At 41.6% G+C, this 23,424-nt stretch overlaps 1 protein-coding gene across 2 annotated transcripts in view; it reads right to left on the bottom strand.

The window, feature by feature from the left end:
• Positions 1–9,417: 9,417 nt before the first annotated feature.
• Positions 9,418–23,424, bottom strand: part of kif3b (kinesin family member 3B) — a 29,574-nt gene continuing 15,567 nt past the window's right edge. Inside the window, exons 4-9 of one of the 2 annotated variants that reach the window (XM_078419152.1) lie at positions 22,983–23,105; positions 20,699–20,817; positions 16,988–17,104; positions 15,983–16,088; positions 14,489–14,676; positions 9,418–12,589 (exon numbers count right to left, since the gene is read on the bottom strand). In XM_078419152.1, the coding sequence (XP_078275278.1) occupies positions 12,496–12,589; positions 14,489–14,676; positions 15,983–16,088; positions 16,988–17,104; positions 20,699–20,817; positions 22,983–23,105 (747 nt within the window). In that variant the 3' untranslated portion in view covers positions 9,418–12,495. The remainder of the gene's footprint in view (positions 12,590–14,488; positions 14,677–15,982; positions 16,089–16,987; positions 17,105–20,698; positions 20,818–22,982; positions 23,106–23,424) is intronic. The other variant, XM_078419153.1, reaches the window with a different exon arrangement.

Raw genomic sequence — 23,424 nt, 5'->3', positions numbered from 1 at the left:
CTCCTAGGCGACGCGGACGGCCATACTGAGCCAGGGTCAAAGGACGACTGACATCATCCGCCGCAACCCTCCCACCCCCGCTCTTTAATTTTATTTATTGCACGCATGCATTCAAACCGCACGTTTGCAATAACACGTGCTGGCCGATTTTGATAAAGTATTTGTTTAACACTCCGCTGTCTAGGTTGCATTGTTGTTTGCAGGGCGCCGGCGGTGCTTCCTGGCGTTTGTAGTTCCGGATGGAGGCGGCGCCGTTGATGGAGGCGGAGCCGCTTCCGGGAAGGACTACAAGGACCGTGAGCCTCAGCGGCGAGTCCACCAGCGAATGATGCAAAGGGCCGACTCCGCCGCCCCGGGGCACTGAGTGGAACTGCAGCAGATCATCTGCTGAATTAAACGTGCCAAGGGTAGTTTTGCAAACAATTCTGCAAAGCTCCTGGTATCAACATACTCAAAAATAATTCTATGTGTTTTTTTCCATACTATTTGGTCAATAATCTCCCTTTGAAAGTTTTAATTGAACTCGCGGAGTGTTGAATTTAAATAAAAATAATAAAAAGGGGAAAAATATGTTGGTAAATAAAATATAATTTATAGTCAATTTTCAAGTCAAGTCAATTTTATTTGTATAGCACATTTAAAAACAACCCACGTTGACCAAAGTGCTGTACATTTGATTAGGTTCCAATAGAAAAAAAAATGAAAACATACAGTAGCACGCAAACAGTTCACAGCGCCTCCTCAATGAGCCTCAAACGCTAGGGAGTAGAAATATGTTTTGAGCCTGGACTTAAAGGAGTCGATGGAGGGGGCAGTTCTGATGGGGAGAGGGATGCTGTTCCACAGTCTAGGAGCTGCAACCGCAAAAGCGCGGTCACCCCTGAGTTTAAGCCTAGACCGCGGGATAGTGAATAGCCCCAAGTCGGCCGATCTGAGGGACCTGGAGTTAGAGAGGGGGGTTAGAAGATTTTTGATGTAGGGGGGGGGAGTGTCCATTTAGGGCTTTATACGTGAATAGGAGGAGCTTGAAGTTGATTCTGTACCGTACAGGGAGCCAGTGGAGAGAGGCCAGAATCGGGGTGATGTGGTCCCTTTTACGGGTACCCGTCAGGAGTCTCGCTGCGGCGTTTTGGACCAGTTGCAGGCGGGACAGGGAAGATTGGCTGATCCCAGTGTATAGGGAGTTGCAGTAGCCTAGGCGGGAGGAAATGAAAGCGTGAATGATTTTTTCTGTGTCGTCGAATTTGAGGAAAGGTTTGATTTTAGCTATGGTTCGAAGTTGGAAGAAGCTGGCTTTTACCACAGCGTTGACTTGCTTATCAAATTTTAATGCAGAGTCAAATATCATGCCGAGGTTTTTGACATGCGGTTTGACTAGGCAGGATAGGCTTCCAAGACTGCCTGTTATCAATTTGATGGAGTCGGGGGGGCCGAATAGGATGACCTCAGACTTGCTCTCATTTAATTGGAGGAAGTTCTGTGCCATCCAACATTATAGGGTGGCTTATAGTACAGTCTTTCCGCTAACTAGATGGCATGTAACAAAAAACCTTTCCACTGTACCGCGGTGCACATGGCAATAATAAATTAAACTAAACTACACCCTCGGACTATTGAGGGCGTGCAGCGTAGGTTCACTAGGTTAATTCCCGGAATGGCGGGACTGTCGTATGTTGAAAGGCTGGAGCAATTAGGCTTGTATACACTGGAATTTAGACGGATGAGGGGGGATCTTATTGAAACATATAAGATAATTAGGGGATTGGACACATTAGAGGCAGGAAACATGTTCCCAATGTTGGGGGAGTCCAGAACAAGGGGCCACAGTTTAAGAATAAGGGGTAGGCCATTTAGAACGGAGATGAGGAAGAACTTTTTCAGTCAGAGAGTGGTGAAGGTGTGGAATTCTCTGCCTCAGAAGGCAGTGGAGGCCAGTTCGTTGGATGCTTTCAAGAGAGAGCTGGATAGAGCTCTTAAGAATAGCGGAGTGAGGGGGTATGGGGAGAAGGCAGGAACGGGGTACTGATTGAGTGATCAGCCATGATCGCATTGAATGGCGGTGCTGGCTCGAAGGGCTGAATGGCCTACTCCTGCACCTATTGTCTATTGACTTCATTGAAGACGTTGGACTCATTGGAGACCCTCGGACTATCTTTGATCGGACTTTACTGGCTTTATCTTGCGCCAAACGTTATTCACTTTATTCCTTTTATTATGTATCTGTACACTGGATGGCTCAATTGTAATCATGCATGGTCATTTCCGATGACTGGTTAGCTTGCAACGAAAGCTTTTCACAGTACCTTGGTACATGTGACAATAAACAAGACTATATTGTAGTATAAAGCTCAATTTGTAGTAATTAATGCAAAGTAATTATCATGAAAATCAGGATAGCCTCAATGTTTCATTAAATGTGTTACAATTGAGTGAACAATGACACTATTTTAATGTTATGATTGAAAATACAGCATGGAAACAACCCCCTCAGCCCACTGAGTCAACACTGATCATCGATCAGCAATTCACACTAGTTCTACGTTATTCCACTTTCTCATCCACTCCCTATACACGATGGTCCGTTTACAGAGGGCCAGTTAATCGACATGCCCGTATATCTTTGGGATGTGGGAGGAAATTGGAGCACCCGGAGGAAATCCATACAATCTCTGCCTCAGAAGGCAGTGGAGGCCAATTCTCTGAATGCATTCAAGAGAGCGCTGGATAGAGCTCTTAAGGATAGCGGAGTCAGGGGGTATGGGGAGAAGGCAGGAACGGGGTACTGATTGAGAATGATCAGCCATGATCACATTGAATGGCGGTGCTGGCTCGAAGGGCCGAATGGCCTCCTCCTGCACCTATTGTCTATCACGGGGAGAATGTGCATATTCCACACAGATAGAACCCACGATCAGAATCGGACCTGGGTTTGGTGTGGCGGGACAGCAGTTCTACCAGCTGAACCATTATGTCAAAAGAATGTTCAATGTCAACCTTAAACATCATTTTATAAACAGCAATGCAATTTGTTGCATTAATATATCTTTCATTTGAACTAATTTAGAGCCAAACTTCCAAGACTATCTGCCAAAACGGCTAAAGAGTAATACTTAAAAAGCTTGTTTCAAATGTGTTTCATCCAAGTAAACAAAACTATTCTTCTATTCACGGCTTGGAAATTTTGTTGTTCTTTAGAGCTAGGGTGGAGAAAAATTATAATCTTTCTGGCTAATTTACAAAAACACCTAAGGTTTGCAAAGTGATTAGGAAATATAATTTAGGGAGATAGTCAAGTTACATGTTATAATGATATTTCAATTATACATTAGAATGCGCAAGTTTGTAATATTAGAAAATGCTTTAAAGATGTCAGACAAGTTATGCTAAGGTATAATGTTAAAGTGGCATTTAAGAGGCTTTCAGAAGGGCACATGGATATGGAAGCAATGGAGGGATCTGGACCATGTGCAAGCAGATGTGATCAGTTTAACTTGGTGTCTTCCGGCAGACATTGTGGGCCTCAGGGCCTGTTTCTGTGCTGTATTGTTCTGTGTTCTATGCTTCTCTAAACAACCACTGAAAAAACTAATTAAAGAATATTACTTCAGCTTTTGTCGTGAGTAAATGCAGGTAACAAAAGTGCAAACTGTGGTTTAACAGAACTGGTAACTGTGGGTTTTAATGAAAATGTCAGTTATACTTTTCTGTTGACGCCTGTCTCCTTTCTTACAAAACAGTGATTTTGGTTTCTTTGTGTGAATGCTGAACCTCAGGTGACCTGACTGTGCATGGAATGCAACAACTGGGCAGGATGGCCACTGCATAGTCTTTTCAGTTCTTCATAGAGCATCTGCTTCCTGTTGGTTTACCGAGGCAACTTCTAAATGCATCGCTGCTATAAATCTCAACAGTACCATTTCAGTTGGGAAGGAAAGGCCACGAAAAGGAAACATGTTTCAGGTCTGACACATCTATAGATAAATGAAGGATGTTCTTCACACTATCTTTAACTTTTATACCAACCCTGTTGTCCACTACATTATAAAACCAAGGATATGCAGATGCTGGTTCACAAAAGAAGACGTGGGAAGCTGGAATATCTCAGCGGGTCAGGCAACATCTCAAGAGAACATGGATAGGTGACGTTTTGGGTCAAGACCCTTCTTCGGACTGATTGGTGTGCGGTGGACGGGTGGAAAGCTGGAAGAGAGGGTCCAAAACTAAAACGTCACCTATCCATATTCTCCTGAGATGCTGCTTTACCCGCTGAGTTAGTCCAGCACTTTATGTCTTCCATTGTTGGAATGTATTTTAAAATGAGTCCTGAACATATTTTAAGCCGTGAATTTATTTAAGCTGTGCAAAAGACTTTAACATAAATATTGTATTATGTTAAAAATATTTTCTGCACTGACATATCTTGCATTGGGCCATGCCAAAGGCCACAAAGAATATATCCTGGCACAAATAAATACAGAGATCGCCACTTCATACTTTGAGAATTTACCTTTTTAAAAAAAATCAAAAAACTAAGAAAGACTTCCACTTTAAAAAAAAATTAAATACTTCTGCATTTTCCTGCACAGAAAAACTGAGTAAACATATCACTTAACTCAGAGCACAGCACTCTCTGTTCTTTGTCAGAGAAATGTGGATTAACAACAGTACAGGATTTGATCAGAGTCAGGACAAGCAAAATGCTCAATTTTTTAAAAGTATTGCCTAAAAATTGAATGTCATTAGATTTTAGATTTAGATTTTTAGATTTAGAGATACAGCGCGGAAACAGGCCCTTCGGCCCACCGGGTCTGCGCCGCCCAGCGATCCCCGCACATTAACACAATCCTACACACACGAGGGACAATTTCTTACATTTGCCCAGCCAATTAACCTACATACCTGCATTAGTCAAGATATGTTAAACTGTTACTGTACAGCACGAACACAGGCCCTTCGGCCCAGCTTGTCCATGCTAACCACGTTGGCATACTCGTCCCTTTGCCTGCATTTGGCCTATATCCCTCTGAATCCTTCCTATCCATGTACCTGTCCAGATGTCTTTTAAGTGACATAATTGTATCTCTCCAGCAGCTCATTCCAGATCCAGACTACCTTCTGAGAAAAATCATTGTCTGACATTCCTCTTAAATCTCTGTCCTCTCACTTTCACCCTATGTCCTCTAGTCTTAGAATCCTTTACCCGCCTATTTCTTTATTTCTTGCTTTTCTCAAATGATTCCTTCATACTCAACTCTTTTTTGCCTCCATTTCCCTTTGGTTTCATTCCCTTTTATCCTTATCTTCTTAACAATGCCTAAACGGAACATCATAAGCTCAACAATGCTGGAAGCAATGGGCTCTTCTATTTTCGCACAACGCTGCTTTGCAAAAGACATTGCATTAAATGCAATTTCATCACAGAAATGCAGCACTAAAATAGTCTGCACAGCAAGCAACGACTTAAGGGTTCGGGTAGTTATCGGATATGACCCTGCAATAATTCTACCTGCTTTCTGAATAACCCTGACAATCTTTCATCAAACAAATTTGCCCTTGACTCAGTTTGTTCTGTTTCAAACACTATGAACTGTCTTGGAAGGAACTGCAGACGCTGGTTTATACTGAAGTTAAACACTGGAGTAACTCAGTGGGTCAGGCAGCATCTCTGGAGAAAAAGGAATAGGTGGCGTTTAGGGTCGGAACGCTTCTTCAGATTGAAAGAAGTTTGGGAAGATTGGATGTAGGAAAAGGCCAGAACAAGTTGGTAGCTGAGCAGAGAAATCCGATCAGCAGCTGACCTTTGAACAATCAATGTAACTGTCGTTACTTTCTCTGTGACCCTACTGCCCTCGTGAGGTTGAAAGTAGACTACCATAACTTTTTCTCTTTAAATATTTCCCCATTGAAGTGAAATAGCAGTCACTTAACTGGCTAACGCTGCTGTCCACTTGGTAGATCCTTGTAGAAACATAGAAAAATAGGTGGAGTAGGCCATTTGGCCCTTCGAGCCAGCACCGCCATTCAATATGATCATGGCTCATCATCTAAAGTCAGTACCCCCTTCCTGCTTTTTCCCCATATCCCTTGATTACTTTAGTCCTAAGAGCCAAATCTAACTCTCTCTTGAAAACGTCCAATGAATTGGTCTCCACTGTCTTCTGTGGCAGGGAATTCCACAGATTCACAACTCTCTGGGTGAAGAAATATTTCCTCATTTCAGTCCTAAATGGCCTACCCCTTATTCTTAAACTGTGACCCCTGGCTCTGGAATCCCCCAACATCGGGAACATTTTCCCTGCATCTAGCCTGTCCAATCCTTTTAAGAATTTTATATGTTTCTATAAGATCCCCTCTCATCCTTCTAAATTCCAGTGAATACAAGCCCAGTCAACACATTCTTTCATCATACGTATAGACTGTTTACATCAGAATTAGTAACTTTGAGATGTAATTGACACCTTATCCAATTAGAGTAGCTGACAACATGTTTAGTTTAGAGATAGATTTAGATATACAGCGCGGAAACAGGCCCTTCGGCCCACCTAGTCCGCGCCGCCCAGCGATCCCCGCATATTAACACTATCCTACACACACTAGGGACAATTTTTACATTTACCCAGTCAATTAACCTACAGATCTCGGAGAAAACCCACGCAGGTCACGGGGAGAACGTACAAACTCCGTACAGACAGCGCCCGTAGTCGGGATTGAACCTGAGTCTCCGGCGCTGCAGTCGCTGTAAAGCAGCTACTCTACCGCTGCGCCACCATGACCACCAGATACCGCATGCTGCAGACCCTTGAGCCCCCCCCCCCGAAGCCACGGCGACCATCGATTACCCATTCACACACGTTGTATGTTACCCCACTTACACATCCAGTCTAGGGGCAATTTACAGAGGGCCAATTAATCTACAAATCCACACGTCTTTGGGATGTTGGAGGAAACCGGATCACCCAGAAGAAATCCATGCGGTCACAGGGAGAACGTATAAAATCCAAAGGCAAGGATTGAATCCAGGTCTCTGGTGCTGTGAGACAGTGGCTCTACCCACTGTGCCATTGTGTCGCTCTTTATGCCTCTGTTCTCCCCTGCTGAATCAAACTTTCTTATCACTATGTTGACTGCAGTTGACGAAAATAAAAACCCTCAAAGCTATCTTCTATATACTAAAACTCTCGTTCGTTTGTTTGTTTGTTCCTGAACTACAGCCAAAACGGTACACGATAGCGCAACTATTTTAGGCCCACCTTACTCACCGTCGTTCCTTTGGTGCTAATGGAAGAAGTTTCATTGAAATCGGTGTTATATTTTAAAAGTTATTCACATTTTAAAGTTTAAATCTATCTCCTAGGGAGGGAGGTTGAGGGAGTGGGGAGGAGGAAGGATAAGGGGGGTTGAGGAAGATGGAGTGGGGGGAGGGGGAGGGGAGGAGGGGGAGGAGAGGGTGCTGCACCAATGCAGGAGAGGTTTGGGCCCATCGGGTCTTTCTCCCACTGCCACTCCTGAATTGGCTTTTGTAAAGATTTAGATTTAGAGACACAGCGCAGAAACAGGCCCTTCGGCCCACCGGGTCCGCGCTGCCCAGCGATCCCCGCACACTAACACTATCCTACACCCACTAGGGACCCACTATCCTACACCTACGAACCTGTACGTCTTTGGAGTGTGGGAGGAAACCAAAGATCTCGGAGAAAACCCACGCAGGTCACGGGGAGAACGTACAAACTCCGTACAGACGGCGCCCGTAGTCAGGATCGAACCTGAGTCTCCGGCACTGCATTCGCTGTAAGGCAGCAACTCTACCACTGTGCCACCGTGCCGGATCCGCTTGGTCTAGTTTGTTATAACGGTCACTTCCCCCACTGGTAGGTTGATGAAATCAAATACTGTTGATTTTAAATGGATTGTTCTCTAAAGAGCTGGAATGGGAGGATGGGGGAGAATAATAATCAGCTTCTGGGAGGAGAGAGTTGTGAGATCAGTAAAGTCTAAAGCTAGCTTATTAATTATTTATAACAATATTGATATTTGTATAAATTAAAAAAACAAGATATTACACTCAAAAATCCTTCTAAGTATTAGGGAGTATTGTAATGAAACATTTCGCATGCTGTTAATTTTATTGGAAAAAGGGCATTATTTCAAAACTTTTTTCCTCAAGTTATTAATGGGAAGCATCAATGACTTATTAATATACTTAAATTCTACGTTCTTTGGATAAAAAAAATTACTTTCACAAATTTAGAGACAATTTACCTGATAACGGCATCAAAAAAATTATAGATCCCAACGCTCTATTGAAGGTGTTTCTGTTTGTGATAATCATGTTGTCTCTGTGAAATGGAAATAACAATCACTTTTTTGCATTCATGTTAAACTTTCATTAGCAGGTAGTTAAAGGCATTGGAAAATCAAACAATGTGCTACAACTATTTGGTTTGAGAGCACATAATTGCCAATATGGAGCAGTAAATGAGTGTAATAACAATTTTGTTTTCGAAATTGTTGTCAGTAACTCACCACTTCATCTGAAAAGATGAAAACTATTGCAATATCTGCTATTCAGAGTTCTGAATTGTATTGTGCATCAATTGTTTTGAGACAATTGCAATTTAGTGCATTCTCCTACCTGAACATTTTTGTGGATTCATCTTTCTTCTTCTTGGTGATTTTGTATTTTTAATTTTCCATAAAACTGATATTTTTCTTACAACGGTCACATGTAATGTTTGTCTGATGGCAGTAAAATGGTTGCCTGCACTTCCAAACAAGATCATGAACTTGACCAGAGGCATTCTTTTTTAAAGTTGCTCAATGTTAGCATAATTCTTTAAAGAAATCAAGCTTATGTATAGGTTTATTATTGCCACACGCACGCAGTGAAAGAAGCTTTGTTTTGCATGCTACCCATCAGACCAAATAATACTGCACATAAATATAATCAAGTTAAACTCAAGAACAATATGTAGAGCGAAGGGGACGATACAGAGTGCACAATATACTTCTCCATATTGTAGTGCACCAATTCCAGAGACAAAGTCTAATGTGCACCATGGGGTGGAGGAGAATTGGACAGTACCCTAGCTAATGAAAGGACCAAAGTATCAAAAATGTTTTATCTCAGATGTATATGCAAGTACTTGATGATAGCATGAGAAAAATACAGTGTTGCAGTAACACTGTGGGTGAGGCAGTGTTTCGCTGCCCATTCCCTCCCTCTGCCTGACCCGCTAAATTCCTCCAACATTTTGGGTTTTGTTCATGATTCCAGCGTTTGTAGCTCGTTGTGTCTCCATTCTGAAGATAACAGGAGACCCCGATGGGAAGTCATGAGACTTGTTGCTACCAATCCCTGCTCATATCAGTGAAGGGTGTGAAGATGCAACAAGATAAACTCAAAATTAAGTTTGCTTCAGAAAGTTTATTACAGGTCATTTACATGGCATGTTGCAATTATACATTTACAACCAGATGGAAGTCTTAAAAGTTTGATTAATACAGAGTGAAAAGATGCAGAGATAATTTAAATGTAGAGATTTGGTACTCAAAATTCTGCACTGTATGTTATAGACTCTATTTCTCGTACAATCCGTTACACTCTTCTGGATTTTGTCATTTATAATACACATTTCATAAAAATCAGGTGCCATGCAGAATTCTGTTGACTTGGAACATCAGTAGTAAAATGAAATGTTGTCAAAAGTGCAGTGCTTACCAATATCATGGCCATTCATTTTTGCTTCAATGTTCTAAGACTAGTTCTTGCACCTGTCATTTTAATTTTGTTTCAGTCTAGCTTCAACGTTTAACGTACAGAACTTTGTGGTGAGGATTGTGAGTCATCAGGTCATTTTAAACACCTAGACAGTTTCCAAGTCAACGCTGGGGATTGAGAAGCCAGGTACAGCAGGCATGGAATTTACCTCACTGGATGCAGCCTGGGACACATGAGGTTAAAGAGAACTATAAAATAAACATCTCTGTGGAAGTGGGATTCTCATCATTGTAAGACATTGGACAATGACTTAAATATTTGCTCACTCAAACCTGTGCTAATTTAATCCTATTGTTTGCAGTTTTGGATTAAATGAACATTTATCAAAACATTAGTGGATCAGTGGTATAATTCAACACTAATGCCCCATACATTTTTTACGATGTTATCAGTGTAAATGGTAATAAACAATAAATATATTAATCACCTTCCATTTAACTAGAATAGGCTTTACTAAAGTTTTTAAATAATGCAGAACAGTACGCGAGGTTCATTAGAATTATTTATGTTACTAATTCGGTAACACAAACATTTACCTTAAGTTGAAGCAACAATTAAAAAGGTGATTTTCACTAGGTTGTTCTCGTTCAAGGAGGGCATTCTCTGTTAATCAAAGCACAAACTCCCAACCCTCGTCCAACACTGCTTCTCGATATAAATAATGTATTAGAGACTGACTTCATAAAGTCAAAATCAGAAAACAACGATTGCACACATAAAATTCTCTCAAGTTCTACAGCTTTGTAAGGTAACAAACTCATGAAATGTTCAAAAAACATACTTTTTTAAAAAAGACAGCTGCAACCAGCAAGAAGTAACAATTTTAAAAGTATAAAATTCAGTCAGTTATTCAGCATCGTGATGGAAAATGGCTACTTTTCCCTATTTTGGTTTAATTGTACCGTTGACCGTGGATGCAAGGTGCCACTGAGGACTATACATTGGAAGCACCACATTTTCAAGCTAAAACCTGGAATCAGATATATTGAGGAAACAATAAGTCAAGGTGGGGTGTACAGCTGTACCAGTAAGGACGGGCTCCCTGAATGAGCGACAATGAAGACAGGGTGATCATTAAATGAGATTGCAACAAACCAATCCAAAGTCAAATCAACCTTTTAAAGATTTAATATGTGCTTCCAAATGAATGAAACTTTTTTGGCAGGTGGGGAGGAGCAGAATAGGCCATTCTCTGCCACAAGTGTGAATTTTAACATGTTTCAGGTGGTTATTTGCCACAATACGCAATTAAGCCGTCAATCATCTCGCACTACAATTTTTCATTTGATTTTTATCCGTAGCTACTTTGTAATTTGACTGGTGGCGTGGAGCTGATTTGGAGATTGTGCCTTCAAACAAGCCAATTATTGCAATGCTAAAACTTTAAAATGCAAGAGATGTTTAGCTAAAACAACCTAAAAACAGGAGAAGCCTAAGTGTTGTAAAGGTTTCATTACATCAGCAAATCTTCACAAAAAAATATTGTAAGTGGAGTTGCAGGGAATTTTGCAAAGTTGCATTCCAACAGCAAACCGTCACAAATTTTAAGTGAACAATTTTCTCAATGTTCCGATAAGCGATTCTCTCAGAAGAGGCACCACATTAACAGCCTTAAACGCAACATTTTCACTCTTGCTGGTTCTTGCCATGACTGAGATACCATTTGTTGCACACCGATGGTAACTCAAATTTCACTGTACCTTAATTGGTACATGTGACAATTAAATTGAATCTTGAATGTTGATAATTTGCTGGGACGAGAGATATGTGGAACGATGCCACGACACAGTGTTTCAACAGGCCAAGAAGTGGCCGTATCTCAATAGCTTTTGCCCCAGATTTTAAGTCAGACACTGACTTGGTAATCTAAAAATAGGCCTTCTACATTTTATTACAAGAAGCTTTACTTGTGCTGATTTACAAGTATTATTTATAATCAGAACCTAGACTTGAATATTTATGATGCTATACTGATAGGTTCAAGGAAGCATATTTAATTAGCGATGACATCTCCACTGCTGAAATCATCTGCAACATTTACAGTCTGATTACAACGAGAAACTACAATTAATCTTTACGTGGAGCCGATACACAGTGATAATGGAAATTAGGTTGATGTTTGATGACCTGTAAGTATGCAGCAATTACTAATGGTATTTTATAGTGTCAGTCCACAGGCAAGATTTTGTTTCTTACTGCATGTTGTTTAACGGTCCAGAAAAAAATCATTCGCACTTAACATTAAACAGTAATAAAAATGTGTATGAAAAATACCAACTATACAGTAACAAATGTTTAAATCTATTCTATCTACACTCTCCTTTCCAACAAGAAAATCTAATAAATTAAAGACAAAGTTATTCAACAGTTTTGCGAAATTTTTAAATACAATAAGTTCCTCATAAAATGTGAGGTATTCTTTTGATAGATATCGGGTAATGTGTTTCCATAGCAGCGAGCAGTGGCATTATCCACTCGGATTATATTATGAAACAAACATTTTTGTCAAATTCATGTGGGTATAGAGCAAGTGCAGTTTTTTGTCCAAAAATGGAATGGTTCACATGAAAAATAAAATACAATTGTTAATTTAATTTCAACTGAAATAATACTTCTGATCTGAACAGGGCCAGATGCGAATGAGACCTGGAGATGAAGCTCATTCATCTCTGCTTGTTCGTCCCTGCTGACAAGTTACTTATCTCTTGAGGACGGAGTTACTTGGGAACAAGGCCGCGAGACTGTGGGTAAAGCTGGGTTCCTGACCCAGCTGGGGACGAGGGGCCCATTTTCTTCCCAGTTTTAGGCCTGCTGAGGACAAGGCAGAAATAACTTCAGCACATTACATAAAACAAACTATTCACTACTAATGTGCAATTGTCCTCTATCAGGAATTGTGAAGCTACTAAACACCAAACAGATCAAACTACGAAACAGAAATAAGAACCTGCAAATGCTGGTTCCCAAAAAAAGACTCAAAGTGGTAGAGTAACTCAGCGGGTCAGGCAGCATCTCCAGAGAACTAGGAGAGGTAACGTTTCGGGTCGGGACCCTTCTTCAGAAACATGGGTAGGTGACATTTCGGGTCGGGACTCTTCTTCAGAAGGATCTCGACCCGAAACGTCACCAATCCATGTTCTCCAGGAATGCTGCCTGACCCGTTGAGTTACTCCAGCAGCTTGTGTCTTTTCTTTATGCAAAATAGAAACATGTGTGCCCATGAACAGCGTGAAAAATTTCCACCAGGTTTAAATTATTTCATTGCTAACTATAAAGCTTGTTTTAATATTGTCAGATTTTGAAACATACTTCCTCCAATTCTGGCCTCTATCACCTCTAAATTTAATCAAAAGTTAAAAGAGTTAAGAGTTGAGAGTGTGTGATTGACAAAACTGCAGTTTGTGGTATTTCAAAAAGAACATCGTTAGATTTAATGTTATCTATTCCAATATCCAAAGACTTCCAGCTTGAACCTGCAGTCAAAACATAATCCTTATTAGTGGTTCACAAAAGGGGTTCAGATTGTCAACTGAATGAGTCAAGAGTGTTTTATTGTCATAGTCAGATAGACACAAAAATCTGGAGTAACTCAGCGGGATAGGAAGAAGGGTCTCGACCCGAAACGTCACCCATTCCTTCTCTCCAGAGATGCTGTCTGTCCCGATGAGATAATCCAGCTTTTTGTGTCTATCTTCGGTTTAAACCAGCATCTGCAGTTTCTTCTTACACATTTATTGTCATAGATACTGAAACGGAACAGTGAAATTCTTACTTGAGCAGCAGCAGCACAACAGGTTTGTAAACACGGTACTCAATAGTTAATATAATAAACAAACATTAAAAAGTTCAATAGATTTTAAAAAAAACAATATTGTGCAAAAACAAAACAGAGCCCAAGATCCCGCATCCAACCAAGGTAGTTTGTAGTTTATTTGGAGTTCATGATGTTCAATACCCAGTGGTCGTTGGGAATAAGCTGTTGTTTTGAACCTGAACTTTACAGCTTTCAGACTCGTGTACCTTCTTCCTGATTGCAGGTGTGAAATGAAATGAAATGCAGATCCACGGTGGTGGGGTTCCCGATGAAGCTGGCTGCCTTTTTGAGACAGTGACTCATATAGATCCCTTCGATGGTGCTGAGTTCAGTAGCCCTGAACATGTTTTTCAATTATTGATGCAAGTGTTACTTATGTTGTTAAGAGTCAGAGCCTTACAGCACAAAACAGCCCCTTCGGCCCAACTGGTCCATGCTGACCAAAATACCCCATCTAAATTAATCCCGTTTACCCACATATATCCCTTTAAACCTTTCCTATCCATGCGTAGAACATAAGGTAGTGCAGTAACTCAGCAGGTCAGGCAGCATCTCTACAGAATATGGATAGGAAACATTTCAGATCAGAACCTTTCTCTAGACTTCAGTCTAAAGAAGGGTCCAGACCCAACATGTAACCTTTCGTGTTCTCCAGAGATACTGCCTGACCCACTTAATTACTCCAGTACTCTATGAAACGTCACCTATCTTGTTCTCCAGAGATACTGCCTGACCCACTTAGTTACTCAGGCACTTTATGTTCTAAACAAGATTCCAGCAACTGTGGTTCCTCGTGTCTACATCTTTCGTATTCATATGCAGGTCTTATGTTCTTGTAATTATTTATCCACTTCAAAACTAAAGTATATTTTAGTGAAAATTGATGCTGCAGTCACCTGGATTTAGATTTTCTAGCACTGCCACTTCTGAGAGGGTCAAATGTAGATGCATCGACTTGAATCTCATCTTCATCCTGCAGGGCAGCCTCCAGGGCAGCTTGAACCTTTGGAGCAATGGCAGGTCCTTCATAGTCCCGAGTGGTTCGGCTGGGCATGTCCAGTTCCAACAGCAAGATGTTTTCAGCCTGAAACACGAGGGACAATGTCAAACCAATGCAATATGTCATCCACAATTCTCATGATTATGTCACCAAATTAATTTATTAGTTCATTTCAGTTTAGTTTACTGTCCCGTGTACAGAGGTATAGTGAAAAACTTTGGTTGTGAGCTAACCAGTCAGCGGAGACAATACACGATTACAATCGAGCCATTCACTGTGTAAAGCTACATAGAAACATAGAAAAATAGGTGCAGGAGTAAGCCATTCGACCCCTTGAGCCAGCACCGCCATTCAATATGGTCATGGCTGATCATCCAAAATCAGTACCCTGTTCCTGCTTTCTCCCCATATCCTTTGATTCTGTTAGCCCTAAGAGCTATATCTAACTCTCTCTTGAATACATGATAAGGGAATAATGTTTAGTGCAAGGGAAAGCCAGTAAATTATGATATGAAGCATCTGTACACCTCCCAAAGAAAAGATCATGCAGATCAATTTTGTACACTTTAATATATTGGGCGACGTTTCACCAGACACTTACACTCGGTCCGCCAAGGCCTGCTGCATCTCCCGGTTGCTGACCATTTAAATTCCTCTTCCCATTCCCATACTGACTCTCATACTTTCTCTGCCTCAGAAGGCAGTGGAGGCCAATTCTCTGGATGCTTTCAAGAGAGAGTTAGATAGCGGAGTCAAGGGATATGGGGAGAAGGCAGGAACGGGATACTGATTGTGGATGATCAGCCGTGATCACAGTGAATGGCGGTGCTGGCTCAAAGGGCCGAATGGCCTACCCCTGCACCTATTGTCTGTTGACCTTTGAGCCCTGGGACCTCCATTGCCAGTGTGAGGCCACACACAAGCTGGAGGAACAGCCCCTCATATTCCGCTTGGGTAGCTTACATCCTAACAGTATGACATTGAATTCACCATCCCTCCCCCATTATTGAAACAAACTTGCTGTACCCCTTTTCCAGTTTATAATGAATAGTCTCCAAGCAGAAACATTTACTGCATATAATAAAAAGAAACTGCAGTTGCTGGTTTATACCAAAGATAGACACAAAATGCTTGTCGAACTCAGCAGGTCAGGCAGCATCCCTGGAGAACATGAAGAAGGTTCCTGACCTGAAACATCACCTGTCCATGTTCTCCAGAGATGCTGCCTGAGTTACTCCAAAACTTTGTATCTATCTTTGAAACATTTACTGTTTGTTTTTCCCACAATTGCTGCCCAACCTGCTGTGTTTGTTTGTGAATATACTCGTCGGCTCTGGTTGAATTATGTTTTAGCAGCCAGGGAGAGAAACAAATTATCCTATGCACTCACCCTGTACCTAGGGTCTGACCTCGAGACCAGAGCCATTTTTGCATAGCTGCTAAGTGGTCGCTTGTATCCGATTGCTGATACAGGTCGCTTCATCATCTGCTGATTCCTAGAAGGCATACAAAAGCATTCAAATACCCACGGTTAGAGCCTCTTCAACATCTTAAATGATGTTCATTTATTGCAATAAATGCCTTTCTTCTGATATATTTCAGCGACATTGAATTTAGAGTTTTGGAATATAGGTGCCGTTTGATTGGGTGATCGAATCCATTTTCATGTTTAATAAGGGACAGATTAATTTTGTTAAAAATATAAACAAGTGGCCTTTTTTGATTTTAGTAGTCAATTGATTTTACTTGCAATAGTTAATGCAACAAGTGGTATGCAATTCCTGCAAATTATTTTATATGATCCATGAGTTGATGATAAAAACGCTACCGATTTTGTGAATTCTGGGTTAAATCGCATTTCTTAACTCTTAGACGTTAGAGATTTCAGTTGATGAGAATTCAGTGACAGAGAAAACTTTATCATGATCCAACTGATTTTAAATTCAATTCACTCGGGAGGGAATTCTAAGTAATGATATTATGTGGAAGGTCATGTGGGAAATTGAATGAAAATGCTTTGATGTTGAGCCGATTTCTGCTTTATTATCACAATGAGATTAAAAAGGGAAAGAAAGAAGAGATCCAAAGAAATGCCAAAAAAAGAGAGTTTAAGGATTCAGGATTTAAACAGGCAAGACAGTAGCCAGTAACAAACTCAGTGTAGATGCATTGAAAGGTAAACTGAAAAGCTTTTTGAGGGAAGGCAGACAAATGTTCGAGAACTCTCGTGTACTTCTGCGTTCCTTCAGTGGAAGCTGCATTAGGGCTAGTTGATGCAAGATGGGCAGAGCCTCCTGCAGAGCATTAAACACTGGCACAGTTACACTGGCCCACACTGTCAGTGACTGCTGCAAATTCTGTGCTGGTCTGACTAAGCATGAATACTGTACCGTACCCTTCGATCCGGGTGATAGGCTGGGTCTTCCACTGGTCCTCTTCTTCATCAAAATAAGCTCGGTTCATGATTTTATTCTTTTCTTCCAAAGGTATGAAGTTCTCAATTACAAGGTGCCTTAAAATAAAATAATCAGATGTTTTTATTCAAATCTATATAAAGGAAATGCTTCTAGTTGTATTTAAATTTAAATGCGCGAAGTACAAGAAATAAAGTGGATGAGCTTGAGGCTCAGTTAGACATTGGCAAGTATGATGTTGTGGGAATCACTGAGACATGGCTACAAGAGGACCAGGGCTGGGAGCTGAATATTCAGGGGTACACAACGTACAGAAAAAACAGGCAGGTGGGGAGAGGGAGAGGGGGCGGGGTAGCTCTGTTGGTAAGGAATGATATTCACTTCCTTGCAAGGAGTGACATAGAATCAGGAGATGTAGAATCAGTATGGATAGAGATGAGGAATTGTAAGGGTAAAAAGACCCTAATGGGAGTCATCTACAGGCCCCCAAACAGTAGCCTCGACATAGGGTGCAAGTTGAATCAGGAGCTAAAATTGGCATGTCACAAATGTAATGCTACGGTGGTTATGGGAGATTTCAACATGCAGGTAGATTGGGAAAATCAGGTTGGTAATGGACCCCAGGAAAGAGAGTTTGTGGAGTGCCTCCGAGATGGATTCTTAGAACAGCTTGTACTGGAGCCTACCAGGGAGAAGGCAATTCTGGATTTAGTGTTATGTAATGAACCTGACCTGATAAGGGGACTCGAGGTAAATGAGCCATTAGGAGGCAGTGACCACAATATGATAAGTTTTACTCTATAAATGGAGAGGGAGAAGGGAAAATCGGAGGTGTCAGTATTACAATATAGCAAAGGGGATTACAGAGGCATGAGGCAGGAGTTGGCCAAAATTGACTGGAAGGAGGCCCTAGCAGGGAAGACTGTGGAACAGCAATGGCAGGTATTCCTGGGAATAATGCAGAAGTTGCAGGACCAATTTATTCCAAAGAGGAGGAAAGATTCTAAGGGGAGTAAGAGGCACCCGTGGCTGACAAGGGAAGTCAAGGACAGCATAAAAATAAAAGGGAAGAAGTATAACATAGCAAAGAAGAGTGGGAAGCCAGAGGATTGGGACTCTTTTAAAGAGCAACAGAAGATAACTAAAAAGGCAATACGGGGAGAAAAGATGAGGTACGAGGGTAAACTAGCCAATAATATAAAGGAGGATAGTAAAAGCTTTTTTAGGTATGTGAAGAGGAAAAAAATAGTCAAGGCAAATGTGGGTCCCTTGAAGACAGAAGCAGGGGAATTTATTATGGGGAACAAGGAAATGGCAGAAGAGTTGAACCGGTACTTTGGATCTGTCTTCACTGAGGAGGATACAAACAATCTCCCAGATGTTCTAGTGGCCAGAGATCCTAGGGTGACAGAGGAACTGGAGGAAATCCACATTAGGCAGGAAAAAGTTTTGGGTAGACTAATGGGACTCAAGGCTGATAAATACCCAGGGCCTGATGATCTGCATCCCAGGGTGCTTAAGGAGGTGGCTCTAGAAATTGTGGACGCATTAGTAATGATTTTCCAATGTTCTATAGATTCCGGGTCAGTTCCTGTGGATTGGAGGGTAGCTAATGTTATCCCACTTTTCAAGAAAGGAGGGAGAGAGAAAACGGGAAATTATAACCAGTTAGTCTGACATCAGTGGTGGGGAAGATGCTGGAGTCAATTATAAAAGACGAAATTGCGGAGCATTTGGATCGCAGTAACAGGATCGTTCCGAGTCAGCATGGATTTACGAAGGGGAAATCGTGCTTGACTAATCTACTGGAATTTTTTGAGGATGTAACTAGGAAAATTGACATGGGAGAGCCGGTGGATGTGGAGTACCTCGACTTTCAGAAAGCCTTCGACAAGGTCCCACATAGGAGATTGGTGGGCAAAATTAGAGCACATGGTATTGGAGGTAGGGTGCTGACATGGATAGAAAGTTGGTTGACAGACAGAAAGCAAAGAGTGGGGATAAATGGGTCCCTTTCAGAATGGCAGACAGTGACTAGTGGGGTACCGCAAGGCTCGGTGTTGGGACCGCAGCTATTTACAATATACATCAATGACTTGGATGAAAGGATTAAAAGTACCATTAGCAAATTTGCCGATGATACAAAGCTAGGTGGCAGTGTGAACTGTGAAGAAGATGCTATGAGGTTGCAGGGTGACTTGGACAGGTTGTGTGAGTGGGCGGATGCATGGCAGATGCAGTTTAATGTGGATAAGTGTGAGGTTATCCACTTTGGTGGTAAGAATCGGAAGGCAGATTATTATTTGAATGGTGTCAAGTTAGGAAAAGGGGACGTACAACGTGATCTGGGTGTCTTAGTGCATCAGTCACTGAAAGGAAGCATGCAGGTGCAGCAGGCAGTGAAGAAAGCCAATGGAATGTTGGCATTCATAACAAGAGGAGTTGAGTATAGGAGCAAAGAGGTCCTTCTGCAGTTGTACAGAGCCCTAGTGAGACCGCACCTGGAGTACTGTGTGCAGTTTTGGTCTCCAAATTTGAGGAAGGATATTCTTGCTATTGAGGGCGTGCAGCGTAGGTTTACTAGGTTAATTCCCGGAATGGCGGGACTGTCCTATGTTGAAAGACTGGAGCGACTAGGTTTGTATACACATGGAATTTAGAAGGATGAGAGGGGATCTTATCGAAACGTATAAGATTATTAAGGGGTTGGACATGTTAGAGGCAGGAAACATGTTCCCAATGTTGGGGGAGTCCAGAACCAGGGGTCACAGTTTAAGAATAAGAGGTAGGCCATTTAGAACAGAGATGAGGAAAAACTTTTTTAGTCAGAGAGTTGTGAATCTGTGGAATTCTCTGCCTCAGAGGGCAGTGGAGGCCAATTCTCTGAATACATTCAAGAGAGAGCTAGATAGAGCTCTTAAGGATAGCGGAGTCAGGGGGTATGGGGAGAAAGCAGGAACGGGGTACTGATTGAGAATGATCAGCAATGATCACATTGAATGGCGGTGCTGGCTCGAAGGGCCGAATGGCCTATTCCTGCATCTATTGTCTAGTCTAAGCAAAATAAATGTAACAACGTAAGTTTATATCCTTCCCTGTCTTCTCTGTAAATTAAAACTAATTCATATTTTATTTTTCTGACCAAGTGTCTTTGATTTGAAAGGTTAACTCTTGTTCAACAAATGCCAAATGTTCTCCTTTTATTTCAGATTTCCAACATCTCAAGCTATTACAATTTCACTTACATGAGGAGAAATCATTTTGCTGGTTTGGAATTTTATTTTTTTAGAATTGCCTCTCTTAATAATCTCTTAAATTATACGTCAGGTAACCCATTTTACAACGTTAAAATAGGTCAATTTTCTTCCATCATCATTATTTACTATCAATTCCCTAAATGTTATTTGACAGGAGTGAGAAATTAATAATTCTGGATGGGTTTTTTTCAGATCATTTCCAAGGTGAACTCTCTTCGAAAGAAAACTTTCCTTTCAAATTATTAAGCAAAACAAATGCAAAATCTATCAGAAGCAGAGTGCTGCATTTCAGTTTCGAAAGATAATGTATTTTCTTAACCAGCAAATGGAATACACCACGACGATAACTCTATTTTAGGCAATCACAATAGTTTGTAAGAATCTTTGTAGTTTGTTACTCTCATATTTATTTCTTGACCTATACAGGGTACGTACTTCAGTTTGAGTTCCCGTGTGAGTTCGTTCTGAGTTTGCTCCAGCTGTTGCCGCTCTTTGATGTGCTCCGCTTGCAGGTCATCAATTTCAGCTTTTACTGCCTGGAGCTTAGCAAAGAGCTGACCAAAGAAAAAGACCACTTATGTACCCAAGCACTTTATATTCAATTAAGCAGTGCAGTCACAAAGCAAAGTTGCAAAAAAGAAATTATTTAAACTGCTGTCAATTTAGAAAAGTTCAACCAATTCTCATTTTAGTAGTTCTTTAGTCCAGAATAACAAATTTATAAACTGTGGTTTATTTAGAAATAATAAGCATTAAAATATTATTTCAAGTTTGCAATCTTAAGAGAGAAGATTATAAAATTATGAGAGGCACAGATAGATAAGTCATAGCCTTTTTCTCCAGGGTGAAAATGTCAAAGACTAAAGGGCATGGCTTAAAGGTAAGAGGGGGAAAGTTTAAAGGAGATAATGTAGAGCAAGTTTTTTTTCACCACAGAGGGTGGCAGGTGCTTGGAACATACTGGCAGGAGTTATGGTGGAGGCAGGTACGATAGTGGCATTGAAGAAGCTTTTAGATCGGCACATGGGTATGCAGAGAATGCAAGGATATGGTTCATGTGCAGGCAGAGGAGATTATTTTAACTTGGCATCATGTTCCATATGGACATTGTTGGCCGAAGGTCCGATTCCTGTATTGTTCTGTTCCTTGTTTTGTGAAGTTTCCTTCAAGGAGACAAATTATTTTTTTTAATTAAAAATAAATCAGGTCAATCAGCAGGTGTGACGACCTGAAAATCGTATGCAGTTCTGAGGCCAGGAGGCTTCAGGGGTGTTCTTAAGCCAAAACCAAGCACTGCTTGGCCCATTCTCTGGCAGACCCAGCTATACTTTTTGAGAAGGCTCTGCTCTTTCAACATCTGCAGTAAGATGCTGCAGATGTTCTACCAATCGGTGGTAGCCAGTGCCATCTTCTTCGCTGTCGTGTGCTGGGGCAGCAGGGCGAAGGCCGCAGAAGCCAACAGGATTAACAAGCTCATCAGGAAGGCTGGCTCTGTCCTGGGGGTGGAGTTTGATTCATGGAAGGTGGACTCGGAAGGGAGGATGCTCCTCAATCTGTGGAACATCCTGGACAATACAGCTCACCCCCTCCATGACACACTGGTCAACCTGAGGAATACCTTCAGCAACAGACTGGTTCCACCAAGATGCAGCACAGAACTTCAAAGGAGATCCTTCTTCCCTGTGGCCATCAACTGTACAACTCCTCCCCCTTCTGTCGTGGGGTAGACTGACCCCCCCCCCAATCTTTGCACATCCCCAAACCTTTCCACTCGTCACTTTAATTTCATGTTTCATGTATCTTGTGTTTTATGACTGTTGGCAGATCAATTTCCCTCCTGGGATAAATAAAGTTCTATCGTATCATATCGTGTTCGCCTCTGATTTTATAATAGTCAGCTGAGGTAGAAAATTATGACCTGACCTCACCATGGTCAATCTGAACCTAACTCCCGACCAAGGACTTAGATCATTCTGACATCTGATATGAACCTCAAGATTCACATCTCCCCCTGAGAGGGTATTGCCGCCAAGCAGTGGGGCACATTTCTCTCCGCCATCCTGCAAGGGGCCTGCTGCCCACCTGCTTGCTCTTGATTCAGGGTGTCAGCAGTGATGGCTTTCACCGCTGGGTTAGGCTCAGCCTCCGCCACCGGGTCTGGACTCAGCCACAGTGACGCATCATCTTCACGAACCCCTTCTTCAACGGACTGAACACAATCACAATAACACATCATCTTTATCAATCCTTCATGGGACTGTCACTTATCTCACTTATTGTAGACATCGTCTCCACTCTCTGAAAGTGGCAACATCAGAAGATCGGGTGGTAAAGGAAGGGAAGGGTGGGGCATTGAGCTAGAAAAGTCAGGTAGTTATGCTGCAGCTGGATAAAACCTTGGTTCGTCCACATTTGCAGCATTGTGTGCAGTTCTGGTTGCCCCATTACAGGAAAGATGTGGAGGTTTTGGAGAAGGTGCAGGTTTACCAGAAGGCTGCATGGAGTAGCTGTAAGGAGAAGTTGGACCATTTTCTCTGAAGCAGAAAAAAAGCTGGGAATGGGGCCAAGCTGGCAAGTGATACGGGGGAGGGAGGGTGATGGGCAACATATGTGGAGTAAGTGACAAAGGAGACAAAAGGGTGTCAAATGAGGAAAGAAGAGCAGGAGTGAAATGTAAAGCCAGAGGGCAATAAATGACAGAACTATTCAGCCACCTTACCTTTTTTAGCTTCTTAGTTTTAACGTCCACTTCTTGCTGGAGTGAACTGAATGTCCCCTTTAGCTCCAGTGTCTCCTCGTCCTGAGTCTCCATTTGCTGCTGCATCTCACGTTCACGCCGTTTCTTCAAACAAAGATGTCGACAGAAATAGTGTCAGAACTTTCTCAAATATCATTATACTTTTCCGTACATACACATATTTTAACTCGCACATGTTTGCATTTCTATAACTCCAACGCAGAAATGTCTTAGTGGATGTTTCATCAGAACAAACGGAATTTGACATCAAATCACATCATGAGAAGAGCAGTTCTGCTCGATAGTAAAAAGATCTCTGCTACATTTTAAGCACTTGATTGGATGAATGTCCACTTCTATGAGTCACATATACAAGGGTGTGCAGGCACCTCGCGTTTTACACATGGGTTATGTTCCTGGAAAC

Source organism: Rhinoraja longicauda, chromosome 22 (assembly GCF_053455715.1).
Source record: "Rhinoraja longicauda isolate Sanriku21f chromosome 22, sRhiLon1.1, whole genome shotgun sequence".
Taxonomy (NCBI): domain Eukaryota; kingdom Metazoa; phylum Chordata; class Chondrichthyes; order Rajiformes; family Arhynchobatidae; genus Rhinoraja; species Rhinoraja longicauda.
Note: the sequence above shows the minus strand (reverse complement) of the source record. Positions and strands in the feature narration are given on the sequence as shown.